The 13,844-nt window shown below is 46.3% G+C and overlaps 1 protein-coding gene across 1 annotated transcript; it reads left to right on the top strand.

The window, feature by feature from the left end:
- Nucleotides 1–792: 792 nt before the first annotated feature.
- Nucleotides 793–12,268, top strand: LOC104071142 (receptor expression-enhancing protein 1-like; the record flags this gene model as incomplete). The annotated part of the gene is made up of 4 exons (XM_009583114.1): nt 793–869; nt 2,766–2,886; nt 4,515–4,628; nt 12,218–12,268. Coding segments are annotated over 4 exons (363 nt in total), but the record flags the coding sequence as incomplete, so codon positions are not given.
- Between the last annotated feature and the right edge of the window lie 1,576 nt (nt 12,269–13,844).

The raw sequence follows: 13,844 nt of genomic DNA, 5'->3' as shown, positions 1-13,844 counted from the left end.
AGAAGTGCTACCACCGTCGCTGATGGGCTCGGCCTTGGCCAGCAGCAGGTCCATCTTGGAGCCGGCTGGCATTGGCTCTATCGGACCCAGGGGAAGCTTCTAGCAGCTTCTCACAGAAGCCACCCCTGTAGCCCCCCCGCTACCAAAACCTTGCCACGCAAACCCAATACACTCACCTAAGTCCTAGGTAAGGGATTTAAACTAATGGACTTGCCCTTGTCACTGCAATGGGCTCAGGGCGTGGATGTGAGGAGGTACCGGCACTCAACTGATGCACGCTAATTCAGTAAGTTGCGGTGAGTGCTTCTGAGCCCTGGATCATGGGATGGGCGGTTACCTCTTTATCACTTCCTGGCTAGTTTCCCCTGCCTGTAGATATTATGTAAGTAATTACTTTTTGTGTTAATTGCAGTTTGGCCAACACCCTGGTATTAACCTTTGCTATTAAGATGAGCCAAGTGAGATTTTTAATGCCCTGTGATAGGGCTGTGGTCCTCTGCTGGCCAGTGGAGTTTCCTTTGTAGGGACAGAGTCAGGCTGCTCTTCTTTTCATGAGACAGGTCCTAAAGGCCACAATCTTCCTTCCCAAGGGCTTGTGTGGAAATCTGACGTGTTAGATGCTGAGGTAGGGTGAGCTCTGGCATCTTCAAGTCTGAAGTAATTGTTAAATACACAGGGGGTGGAAAAAGAACCTTTTTTTTTCTGTGAGAGTTATTCTGTGCACTTGTGCCTGTAAGAGACAGTTCAAGACCCTTGGGGAAAAATAACCGGGCTACTGTTTTTGTTTACCAGGTCAAATGGATGATGTACTGGATCATATTCGCGCTCTTCACAACAGCAGAGACATTCACGGATATCTTTCTTTGCTGGTGAGCACCAGAGGGGAGTGGGTCTTTGGCATGAGATGGAAAGAAAATGGAAATGTTTACAAGGGGAAAAAAGGGGCACAAAGGTGCACTGTCTCCTGAACACGGGGTTGGCAGCTTCAGGTGCATAGAGGTGTTTTGTCTGCAGGAGCCATGCTTCCTTTCTCAGTGCTGTCATAGGAAAATCAAGAAAGAAGATGGAACTGCTCAGTGATATCTCATCAGTGAGAAATCATTACGGGAGTTTCAGTCCCTTGCCTGTCAGAGAGAGGTGCAGCTGATTGCCGAGTTGGATGCTTGCAGAGATCCTCACGTAAACAACAGTAGCTTTAGCTGCAGGCATAGTTCTAGACTTGCCTAGCTGTGTCCTACAGTCAATACACAGACTAGGGATCAAGCAGAAACAGCCCTGCAGCACAGGACTGTGTTTGTAGGTTGTTGTATGGGTGGTTGTTCCTGGGATGTTTTGCCAGGCCCGATCCTGGGTAGCCTGGGTTTACGGTTTAATGGAGGACAGTGACAGTCCATACTGATGGGGGCTCTCTGGTGCCAGTGGAAGGATTCCTGGTGACTTTTGTCAGGATGAGAGCACATAAATGCCCAATTATCAGATTCAGTTCCTTAAATTTGGATGCTCAAGTTTGGAAATGTTTGTTGCTTGGTTGCCCTTTTTAGTAAGGCCTTTCTAAGTGGAAACCAGTGAGATCAGCAGACTTCAGGGCAAAAATTTAACTGTAGTGCATGGCCCTCATCTAAAGCCTGTTCCTGCTTAGCCCTGCATGCCTCTAGTGAGTCCTCCAGACAAAGGGAATCGGGGGTACTTGGCAACATGTCAGACCTGTTGAAAAGGAGATAAAAGACGTTATTGTCTCCCTATCTAATTTGCATGCAGATCTACCTCCACTGTGTTCATCTGGAGCTTTGTTTTTTTGAAGGATGTATTATGTGGGTCTCTCGGGAGGAATGACAGAGGGCTTGTCCAGCCTGTGAAATCAAATATACTGTAGAGATCCTCAGTGAGGTGGAAGACCAACCGGGCAAATCCATGCCTCAGAGTAGAGCATTGCAAGGCCCATGGAGTCAGGCCTGGATGCTGTATAGCCCAGCTGCCTCAGTGACAGTGCTGTGCTAGCACAGCAGGAGTCTGTCTGGGTGCAGCTGGGCTGGTGCACAGCCATCACAGAGTCTCTGCTGCTCTTGCTTGCCCCTGCCTACAAAGGATAGCGTTGGTCCGTCACACTGCTGGCAGCAACATGCCTGCCCGCATGAGGATGCTACTAGCTGGCCAACATTGAGCTCTAGAGTTTGTCCTCCAGAAAAGAGTCTGGATAATCTAATCTCAAGAAGTCCCTGGCTTGTTGTTACAGCTAAAGCATGTCCTGTTGTTAATTGGTGTCCTGCATATTTTGCAGTGCTACCTGAAAGCCACAGTGTGGATCTGCACCTTTACGTTGCATGCTTGGACAAAAAATAAATGGTTCTTGTATTTCAGTTTCAGTCAGATAAGTGTTATCTTAAAAACAGAAAGGCAGAGAGATGAAAGGTGCATAAATATATCAATGAAATACTGATTTGCTGGTTTGCTCTTTGCTGCCTCATAATGACTAGGGATGCTATGAAGGCAGCATCTGTGCTCTTTGCATATAGAAAGCTCCTCTTATCACACAGCAGAGTCTTTTCCAGACCATTAAAAAATGGCCCTGGTACCCAAGTAAAGATTTGCCCACATGCCTAGTTGAGATGTGTGCAAAGGTGAGTGAATGTGTTTTAGTCTTTGGATTCCTTGGTAAGCAAAAGCTGTCCTAAGCTAGACTGGCCAGTCCCTTCCTGTGATGAGCATCTCTAATTAAGGGCAGTAGTTAAATTGGGAGTGGGCATTAACAGCTCTTTTTCTTCTAGGTTTCCATTCTACTATGAACTCAAAATAGCTTTTGTAGCTTGGCTGCTGTCTCCATACACGAAAGGCTCCAGCCTCCTGTACAGGAAATTTGTTCATCCAACGCTGTCTTCAAAAGAAAAGGTAATCACAGGTGCCTGGGTCCTCTCTGGGTGGAGCAGATCTACAGTATGTTTACTCCAGTCTTCGTATCACTCATTTTCATTCAAGGATTGGGAGTTGCTGATTCTCTTCCTCTGTCATTTGATCATCTCTTTTTGGTTGGTGTTTTTGTTGTTTGGGGTTGTTGTGTTTTTAAATACTGGTATCTGTTCAACGCACTCACACATATTAACTGTCTTTCTGCACTTGAGAAGTTGGGAAGGAGGGGGATAAAAATACCTCCTGAGCTGCTTTGCACGTACTGGCTGAATATAGCTAGAGTGCTATGTTATGGCTGGATATAACAATTAGAGAAAGAGGCTCTGGCAGCCAGGGCTCCTTAACTTTGTTCCCAGCTCTGCCTAAAACACTGTGCAGCAATGAGACAAATAGCCAAGCCTGTCTGAAAGGGGCTTAGCAAGCATTTGCCTGGGTGGGAGATGCAGAGCATGCTGAAGTAAGGCATGTAGCATGTTGACGTCCTGGGTTGAGAAATGTCTTGCTCAAATTCATGATGCTAATTTGGGGGGGGCAGACATTACAGCTTGGATCATTTGCCTGCCTAGGAGATTCCTGTGGCTGTGAATGGGACATTGTCAGGCAGATCCATTTGGCTCATGTGGATACATGGACCAAGAAGAGCTATCAGTCACATATCAACATGCAGACTACTAAGAAGTGAATAACTGTTTCCCACATTGGCAACTATGGAAGTGAAAGATCTCTGTTTAGCCACCGGCAGTGCATGAACAGTTGTATCTCAGTCCTGTCCAAGAAGGACTGTGGGGGTCAGCCCCTTGTCTCTCTGCTTCCTGGGAACTTCTGCTTACGCTTCTCACAAGTAGTGCTCATGCATTTTGGGTTGCCACCTCTTATCTACTAGGAATAGGGAGGGAATCACTAAACAGCCAGCAGCTTCTCGCAGCCTCCAATCCCTACTAACACAGCTGAGTACTAGAAGTCATTGACATCCATTATCATCCAGACCCCTGTGTCTTGAGGGAGGGAGGGTGAGGGCAGGAACTTTCATAACCATTTCACTGTATATTGAGCAGCATCGAAGTCCAGAAGCTCTGGACCTACCAATTCCATGGGCATGTTGAAGCCAGACACTGCAGTGATGTGCAGAGATATCTCAGATACTTCTGAGACCACCAGTCCTGGACCTAGGGCAGTACAGCTGCAGCTGCCCAGTATCATAATATAATTCTTTTTAACCATGGGGCAATCCAGTTTGTCTTTAGAGTCCATAGATTGCAAATGGCTCCTGACACAACCTGATCCATTCTGCCCAGGTGGATGTGTCTGTCTTGCTTCCAGGACCTATTGATGGTGGTTGCACTGTGCAAGTGTATCCCAACTTTGGGCCCCAATTTTCCATTCACAGAATAAAGAGTTCCCAAGCCTGCAATGGGAGTTACTGCTCCCCTGCAAACCTTTCCTCTTTGCAAACGTTGGCTGTGAACTTCTCTCCAGCCAGGGTAGAGGAAATGGAGAACGTCTGCCTCCATAAAAGATGACCTGGCCCTGCCAAGAGTTTGAGGCTGGGAGCACTCTGAACTTGTCCTTGTGCTTTTTTTTTTTGTTTGTTTTGTTGTCTGCTGTGACAGGAGATCGATGACTGCCTCGTCCAGGCAAAAGACCGGAGCTACGATGCCCTTGTGCACTTTGGGAAGCGAGGGCTGAACGTCGCAGCCACGGCAGCCGTCATGGCAGCTTCAAAGGTAAAGGTGCGGGTCAGGATGATGACTCATTAGCATCTCATCTGCATCCATTGCCAACAGCAGCCACAGTGTGGAGGAGGAGAGATGATGAGGGTAGGGATTCGCTCACTGATTTTGATCATGCCTCCCAATCTCCCATTCACCAGCCACACAGGTGCCTCTTGGGATGAAGACAGTAAATGTGGTGCCTAGTGAACCTATAGGAGGTTGAAAATGCAGGATTAAGACTAGGGTCTGCCTCAGGCCTCTGTTGAATTTTTTATTTTCCATAGCATTCAGTACCCAGGTGATAATGTTAGCAGTGCTGTTCATCACAGCCTGTGCTCTTCATTTTCACTGTCAAAATAGGAGCATGTTTCCCATGAAAGATGCTGATGTTAGGTGATCACAGTTAACAACCTGACAGGGAAATATTTTTTTTGGTCAGCACCTTCTACAGTGAAGGGGAAGGCCATCTGCAGCCCAATTTGTCAATTGTTGTGCTGAATTGTTGAGAAGTCTGGAGGATCTAGTGACCTATAATTTGGGTACTGACAGAAAGCAGATGTGATCTGAAGTTCATAAAGGGTAAAAGTTTGTCTGCAAGGCTTACACATGACACCCCTCACGTATAATTCTCTGGAGACATGTTTATGTAAGAGTGAATGGGAAGTGGCATTAGTTGCTTTTGGAGAATGAGTAGATGTGGGATGAGTGGTCTCATCTGAGGAGATGTATCCTGTACTCTGTTCCTGGCTTAGAGCCAGAACCAGGAAGTAGTTGTTATCTCTGTTCTTTACTTGTGTAAAAACTGAAAGGACTTGATAACTGCATTTTGTGGTCCTGCTCTCTGGACATGGATTATCATGGTTTAGGGTAGATGTGCACAGTGTCTATACCCTTGCGTTTTGGGGGCAAGACTTGTATAAAAGATACGGCTTTCATGCAGTCAGATACAATGCCTCTTGCAAAAGGATAGTAGCAACATATGGGCAAGGTGGGTATTGTATTAGGAAAAACATGTGAATGGGAGTTGAAGGAAATTATTTTCCTCTGTCAAATGCTTTTCATATGACCTCAGGTACATCATTTTAGTATGTCTTGGCCTTACCTTCTGTAAAAATGCATAGTACATCCTTAGGAGGCCAAATACCATGAAGTCTATAAAGCATGTTGAATGCAAGGTATTATAGAAGTGGAGAGCCCCTGGGATATGCCATGCACATGTAGGATCGCAAGGATATGCAAAAGCTATATCCTGTTCCAAAGAAAAGACAAAAATTGCTTCCCTTTTCCCTGCCAAGCATTGTGCAGACTGTGGTTGTCACGCCTGGCTCAGTTCTTTTCCTGAACTGTTGCTCTTCAGTGGAGGCTCTGCTAACCCAGGGACTGCTGGCTAATCCAAACCCGGACTGAAACCTGGGACAAACGTGGAGCTAAGGCAGAGCTGTGTGTTATATGCCCAACAAAACAACATTTGTGTGATGCCTCCATGACACTTAACACTTTTGCTGCTGCTATGTAAGCCTGAAGAAGTCGCACCGTGGGCATAAACAGGTTCTGGGAATGCCTGTTTTGCATCACTGCCTTTGCTTTGAGCCCCTTCCTACAAGGTGCTGCAGACTCTGTGTGCTAGAGCTGGTTTTAGGACAGAGTTGGAAACTATGTGTGAATCCCGAAGAAACTCTGACTCCTTTTGGGTAGTTGCTGAATATGAGAAGCTCAACAGTAGCCCAGACGCACAGTGCCAACCTGTTAATCTCAGGACTGCAACAGTGTCTTCATCAGCTCTTCAACCTGAATGAACAGTCAACACCACAGTTTTTCTTCCCACTGTTCTGCTTTTCTGGTGTTTTTCTTAAGAATCTCGCTGCCTTGAAATGTGGCTCCAGTGGCAGTGGGAAACTGGGTAGAAGGGAGAAGAGTCTCCAGGGTACAAGGAATCCGTTGTTTTGCATGAGTTAATGAAGCTCCCCATTCAGTGTTGGAAGAAAGCAACTCTGTGACTCGTGTGGTATTGTTGTATGGCGCATCTGCCAGCCTAACTTGAGAGAAAACAGTTAAGATATTGCAACCTGTAAATGGACCAGAAGAGTCTTTCCTGCACGCTACTTTGGGAAGGGGAAAATGATCTGTTGATAAGATTGATAGGTTGTTATTGGATTGATTGATTGATTTTTACAAGAAAGCAAGGACTGTTCATGTCTTTGCTTCAGCCTTGACATTTAAATTACTCTGAATATGTGAGGAAAAATAGGACTCCTGGCTTCTTTCACCACTTCGGCATGTGGCCTCCAGCAAGTTGCTTGCTTCTGTGTGCCTCAGGGTGCAGATGCAAGAGACAGGGTGAGCTGATCTGACAGCTCTCCTCCAAAATGGGGTGATGCTCCTCTTCCCAATGGGTTACTGTGCACCAGCTCTTTGAACCTCCTCAGGTTATCTCTAATCTATCAGAAAGCTTATCCAGAAAGAGAAAGAAAGGCAATACTGTTTTTCAAGCCCACAAATGTGTCTCATGAGTGCCTGAGCCAGCACAAGGCAAGGGACAGAACTGCATTGTGAGGAGTATGGTCGGAGGAATGGAAAGCAAGATCTTCCCTTCCTGGTCATGGGAAGCAGGCAGATTAGCTCTGCTACTCATGGAACCACACCCTTAATACCTTTACACTCTTCATGGTGTAATAGTCAGGAACAGTTAAAGCAGCTTCTGCCCCTTGCCCTTTTCAGACTGAATTTGATGTTTTTCGGGCAGGGAGAGCTGAATAGTTGTGATTTACAGCCTGATGTGTTGCAAGTACAGAAGTGCTGAGCTGGGGTTCCTCAGGTATTCAGGATGTGAAGTGTGATGGGTCGGGTGTGGACCTGTCTCCATTTAGCTGTCCCTGCTGCTGTGAAAGGAGCTGTTTCCAAGAGAGGAGCGATACAAGCAGGTATGGGTGGTAACAGCTTCTGTTGCCCTGGTTTTCAGCTGCTGTTAAATGTATGTCAACGCCCTTACTTGCTCACTTGAGAAGAAGGTATAACAGAGCTAGATTATCCTGCATGAGAGAAGTTTAAATGACTAATTATCTGGAAAACACTTTGAGTGACAAATGCCAGACAAGACTGCAGTGCTGTCATTAGGGGGAAGTTTCCAGGGAGGGAGGAAAGAGAATACTATTTCTAAGGCTTATCCTGGCTTTCCCAATGCCAAGGTTTAAGGGTATTCAACTAGTCTGTGTTGAGTGTAGATGGGAAACTGAGCCCTGAACAGGTTCATTGGGTTTCAGCCTTTAACAGATTGTGTTAAAATTGGAACCTATAGAGATAACCATATATTCAGAAGCACTGAGCTCCTGCAGCTCCCATGGAAAACATGGCTGTTACCAGCAAGTGAATGTGAGGATCTGTCTTATTTCCTGCTTCACTTGGATTAATGGGCAAGGAAAAGATGCTTTTGTATTAAGAAATGGACCCTCAGACTTTGCAAGTCAGCATCTTCTGGTGGCAAATACACAGTGAGATGCTGGGCTGAAAGTGTACTCTATACAGACCTGTTTTCAGTAAATAAGCTTAACTCTAAAGGCTCCTGTACTTGGAGACATGTCTCCCACTGTGCACAGCCCTGTCCTCTCCTTTCTCTCTGAGCTGTGGTAACTGATCTTGTGCTTGTGCTCCCACAGGATCTGTCATGATCTTTGTCTTTGGTGATAAGATCTTTGGGCAAGGCCCATCTCTTCATTCTTTTTATCCATCCTGCAGCACAATGTGGCTGACGCTCTGATTACTGTTTGTGTGTGACAGGCTGCTACTTATACGTTTACCACAGGCTAAGATGCTGCAAGCCTTGCACAGCCGCACCTTCCTTATCTCTGATCCCATGGCCCTTTCCCCTTTCTATCTTAAATAGCCTACAGTTTTAGTTAGCCAAGTGCAGGCTTGTCTCCCTTCCCCTTCCTCCTGCTCCCTTCCCCTGTTTTGTTTTGTTTTGAAGCCACAGTCGTGCTAACACTGGCACAAACCTGTGCCAATTCATTTTACAGGCTGAGGAGCTGTCAGTGTCCCAAGTACCCTGAGTATGCCCAGCTGGCTCACTTGGGTGTTTTCTTTCTCCCCGGAGAGTCTATTTTTGATGGTCTCTAAGCAGACAGAGCATTGGATATCTGGTCTTATTACCCCTGCTAGGTGCTCAACACAGATCTTTTCCCTGCCCCCAGCAGCTTGTGTCCCCACCAAGGAGCATAATCTGATTTGGGGCTCTGTAATCCTGTCCTCATTGCTTGGTCATTCTGTCACACACTGTGACTTCAAGTGGATCAGTCGTAAGTGGCGGGATTAGATGACCAGGCAGTAAATCCTGCTGCTCTGTGTGTGTTTTCAATTAGTTCCAACTAGTTCAGCCATTCCCGCTCCCAAAGGGCCTGGGTCACTGACCGCCACCTTCTTTCCAGCTCACCTGGGGGGAGGAGAGGAGAAGCAGAAAAGGAGCCTGCTTTTGGGTCACAGCAGAAGGGGAGCAACAGCAAGGCTGTTACAGCCCCAGTAGTGGGGCAGGCACAAGGCCTTGGCCAGGCAGTGGAGCCATCAGATGGAGGCCTGGGCATAAGTGGTCTTTTCATTGGCACCAGTCAGGTTTCTAATGTAAGTGGCTGGGACGTGTGTGGGGCTGCAGTGAGGAGAGGTACTGATGGCTTGGAGGCAGCACCAGCCTTCTGCAGCACACTTGTATGTACTCCCTCGCTGTCACCATGCTCCCAGCACTTTCTCATCCTCCGCCTGTCACCCTGAGCCTCCTACCACCTGCTGCCTTTCCCTGTCCCCAATTCCCAACCCTTCTACTCCCTGTTTCTTATCCCAAGACCCGGCCCAGCCCTGCCATTGCCTCCTCTGTCTCTACAACCCTCCCATCACCAGTTTCACACTCTCCCCCAGCTCTCTGACCCTCTCCTTCAAGCTCCTGGGTTTCCCAGATCCTGTATGCATGTATCCTTATTCCTCACCCTGAACAAACCAATTCTGCCAAACAGACCAAGTCAAATCCTGCTCCCAACCACTTAACCATCTCCAAGCTGCAGCCTCAACTTGCTTTTCAAAGGAGAGCTGCAAAAAACATCCCACAGCCAACAGATCATTGTAACCCAGAGGTTTCTGATAATCTATCTTCCTCTGCCCTTCTTTTGCCCTCCTGTGTGTAGGGCAGGTACTGTTTGCACAGCAGCTGGTGTAGCCCGTTGTGCGCCCCTTGCTACAGCCTACCTTTAGGAAGGGGCGTGGGGCACAGCGTGCTGCTGGCAGTGGTTGCAGTGCCTTGGCAGGAGATGATAAATGAGGTGGAGGGAGCAGGCACGCATGACTGGTGTCAATGAAAAGCCCATTTGTGCCTAATAAGTCTGAGAAACAGTCCAGGAGCCTTTCATGCGTGGGGAAATATGGCTTGCGGTGCTGCCAGAGCTAGCAATCACTCTGGTCATCGGTTAAAAGGACCAGGCATGCAGACGAAAGCGGGAGGGTTTCAGTATGTGCATCCACCTCCTAAACGCGCAGGAGTGCAGTGTCAGCAGTTCCCAAACTGCTTCAGCTCGCAACCACCTGTCTGGTCCGACATTGTCACTTCCATTTCCACCTTTGGGTTCACCACCCGCAGGGGGGTCACAGCTCCGCTACTTTAGGGTCCCTTAGCCCAAGAAATTTATTGGGAAGTTTCCCAGTCCATTTGCTGATTTTTAAACCAGGGCACTGGAAGGGAAATGCTGGTGATCATTTAGATTTTATCTTCTCTAGTCAAACAGCATCTTTTCCTTCATTTCTAGTATCTGGCTGGTATAGCCAGTGCAACTGCCTGAAAGTCAATATTTAGATCCCTAATTTTCCATGAGAATTGAGACCTATTTACTGTGGGTGTTTGGAGCAAAAACTTGTGCAGGAAAGAGATGCTGCCTTTTGTGGTATGACAGTGGAGAACTGCACTTTTACTTGAATTGGGAAAGAGGGAGGCAAGGAGTGAGGAGAATCCTTCCCTTTAAGAGGCTAGATAAAGCCTCTTTGTAACGATGAGATCCCACTGCTTGGAGGGGGGTTGTTTCTTTGTGGTGTAGTCCACAGGTGGGTGTCTCTGCTTTTTATGTGTATGTGAGTCCCTGCACATGGTGCCCAGTGTCATGATCACGTCTCACCTCTATTACTTATACTACTTCCGATAGACCTTATTCTCAAACGTATCCACGAACAGTTCTGTCCAGTCTGCTTAGTACCATATCTGTAGTGGCCACACTGTGTGCCCTGATCTGTGACATGGCCAAGAGTTGCAGATGTCAGGAGTGGTTTAAAATATGCAGTTTGAGAAACCTTTGGGGACTTGTTAGTGTTATCTCAGAAGGGCTGAGCATGCTGCTTTTGAAAGTAGCTTCCTTTAAAGGATCTCCATTTGGGATCCAAAATCAAAGATCTCATGGCTGAGCTATGTTACACCAATAAAGAGGAACAATGAATGGCTTTCTTGAAACATATGGTAGTGTGCCACTGATCGCAGTATTTTGTGAACTGTTCCTGTCTTAGTGTGATGTATCTTTCATTCTTAAGTCTTTGAGAATCTGTATTTCCCAAATCAATAAAAACCCAATGCTGTTTGAGCTACAACCCAGGTAGCTGTTTCCAGTTTCTCTCTCTTGTTGGCTCTTTCATTGGTGTCACCAAGAAGCAGACAATAGCCAGTGAATGCACAGGACAGCAGAACCAAACAACAAATTTATACAGAGAGACCAGGCTGGGAGAGACAATAACAAACAGTTCCCAGGAGAGGAAATGAACTGCACAAACAAAAAGGGTGGATGAAATTAAGTTTCCACCATCAACATTAATGTCAGCTGGTTTCCCTTTGAGTCTTCAGTACTGTCTGACATCTCCAAACCGGGTAGCTGTTCCAGGCTAGGCACGGCACGCAGACCCTGGTGACGAGGATATTGCTTGTAGGATATTTGTGTTCATATGGTGGCAGAAGCAATTTCCTCCTTCACTCAGGCCTGTGCTCAGAGCATAAAGCCAATGGTTTTGCTCTTAGCAGGGCCTGCCTGCAGCCAGGCACGATAATGCTTCTGCATGCAAACTCCCACTCATTGCCGTGAGTAATTCTCCAGCGTTCCCCTACTTCTCAGAAGACCTGTCAGTCACCAGGACTAAAATGACTGCCACATGTCCCTCACCTAATCCTGTGTCTAAATTAGTCATAAATGCACTCTGTTCTTAATGCTCTTAAGTCTGGATTACAGAGGTGGCCAGACACTGGGGCTTTCTCCAGTGGGAAGCACTGATCAAGTGCAAGGAGTGGAGTCGCAGCCCTTTGTGTTTATAAGTTGCTTTACTCTTTAAACACACTTGCTAGGTAACACCCTGTCAGCTGGGTTTATGGAGTGGTTTCTCCGTCTTTCTGGGAAAGCTGAGGAAGGGAGAGTCTGTGTTCAAAGGTGTAGTCCACAGGTGGGTGTCTCTGCTTTTTATGTGTACGTGAGTCACTGCACATGGTGCCCAGTGTCATGGTCATGTCTCGACTCTATTACTTATACTACTTCGGATAGACCTTATTCTCAAAGCTTTTATGTGTGTTGCCACAATGGCTCTCTTTTTTCCCTTGCTAGGTCTCTCAGCTACTTCATTTACACTTGTATTTGGACCAGAAAAAAGGGCAGGTAATCTGCTGAGTGCTTATACTAACCCCTAACTAATGTCTGCCTCCCCATTAGACTAGTTGGAACTGTTTTCAGCTGAGATTGGTCTGAGGCCAGATGCTGTCTGCTCTGCTTCCAGTGGGTAGATCCTGCGTGCTGAGCTTTAAAAGCCTGTCTTTGATCTCATCAGCAAAATGCCTTCGAAGTCCTCTGCTGGCAATCAGAGACTCCAGCAGCTAGGCAGGGAGCTTTGTATGTGGAAAACCCATCTAACTCAGGTTGTTGCTACTGCATTGGCCAAGCTGCTGTGTTTGCTGTTGTTTTCTCGCTAATGGATAAAGGGAGCCTCTCTCCCACCGCTGTGATCCTGTTAGGATGGTTGGGGTTGCAGTGAAGCTAGTGAGACCAGGACTTGGCTCAGAAGTGAAGATGCATCTCTGCAAGCGTTTTCTGACAGGTGTGATTGGGGAAGTCCTGCTGACACCGTAGCGATAACTGACATCCTGGGAACATGCGCTACACCTTGTAGTGAGTATCTGCAGGATGGAGGCTGTAACATGCATGCAGACATGTCTGCTAGCATGGAGGAGAATTGCTAACCAAAGTTAGAGCAAAAAGGGAGGCGAACATTAACAGGTTTAGTATTGTGCTGGAAGTGTGGTGAGTGTGACTTAGTGTTCCCTTGCCTGTCTATTAACTACTGATCCTAAGATGCAAAAGGCCAGACGGTGCCATCCTGTATTAACACTGACCGTATTAAAAGCCTCTCTTTTATGACTTGACATTTTTTGATTCGTGATTTTTGTCATTTCACCATGCTGTATTATAGTTTCCACAGCTGCAAAATGGAATTTGTAGGTATTAGAGGTGTTTTGAAGCCTAAATAATGTCTACAAAATTCTTTCAGATTGTCAGACTGAAGGTATGATGAAATCTAGGCACTGTTATTTGTTTGTATCATATTTCATGGGACTTTGTATATAAATGGCAGATTTTTAAATTATGTGCCTAATTTTATTTACCTAGAACCTATGTAAAGTTAGCTACATATGTGGAGCATTTTTAATGAATAATTCCATTGGATGTAAACCCAGTTTTTCCAGACTCCTAAATCCATCTCCCTCTAAAAAGTTTTACTTCAAATGTGAATGCAGAGATTAGTTATAGAGGGACAAAGTAATGAAGACAATTCTAGCTATTTCTGATGGAGTGCCTGTTAGAGTGCCTGACACAATAATGACTTCAGATTTTGGAAAGGATCAAGATTTCTGATCCTTTCAAGCAAATATTGGTTGCATCAGTGTTTGTGCTCTGGGCCCACAGAGGTTAATGTTTGTTTCTGGAGATGATGATGTCTGCAACATTTAGAGGAAGGTAGCATGCAGGTTAGGGGGCTTTGAAAGAAAGCCCAGTATTTTGATACTGTTTTGTCCCACTCTTTAAAGCAAGAATAAGGAGAGAATGTGCTAGACATGGGGAAGTAAGGTATGCCTATATTACAGTTGCAATTTTCACCAAAGCAGGTAGAGATGCACCTAAATTAGTTTCAGATTAATTCCTATGCCGCATGGATGGGAGCTTTAACTTCCCTTAGAAT

The sequence above is a fragment of the Fulmarus glacialis genome, unplaced genomic scaffold, assembly GCF_000690835.1.
Source record: "Fulmarus glacialis isolate BGI_N327 unplaced genomic scaffold, ASM69083v1 scaffold2388, whole genome shotgun sequence".
Taxonomy (NCBI): domain Eukaryota; kingdom Metazoa; phylum Chordata; class Aves; order Procellariiformes; family Procellariidae; genus Fulmarus; species Fulmarus glacialis.
The sequence above is the reverse complement of the archived record's forward strand: the minus strand, read 5'-3'. Positions and strand labels throughout refer to the sequence as shown.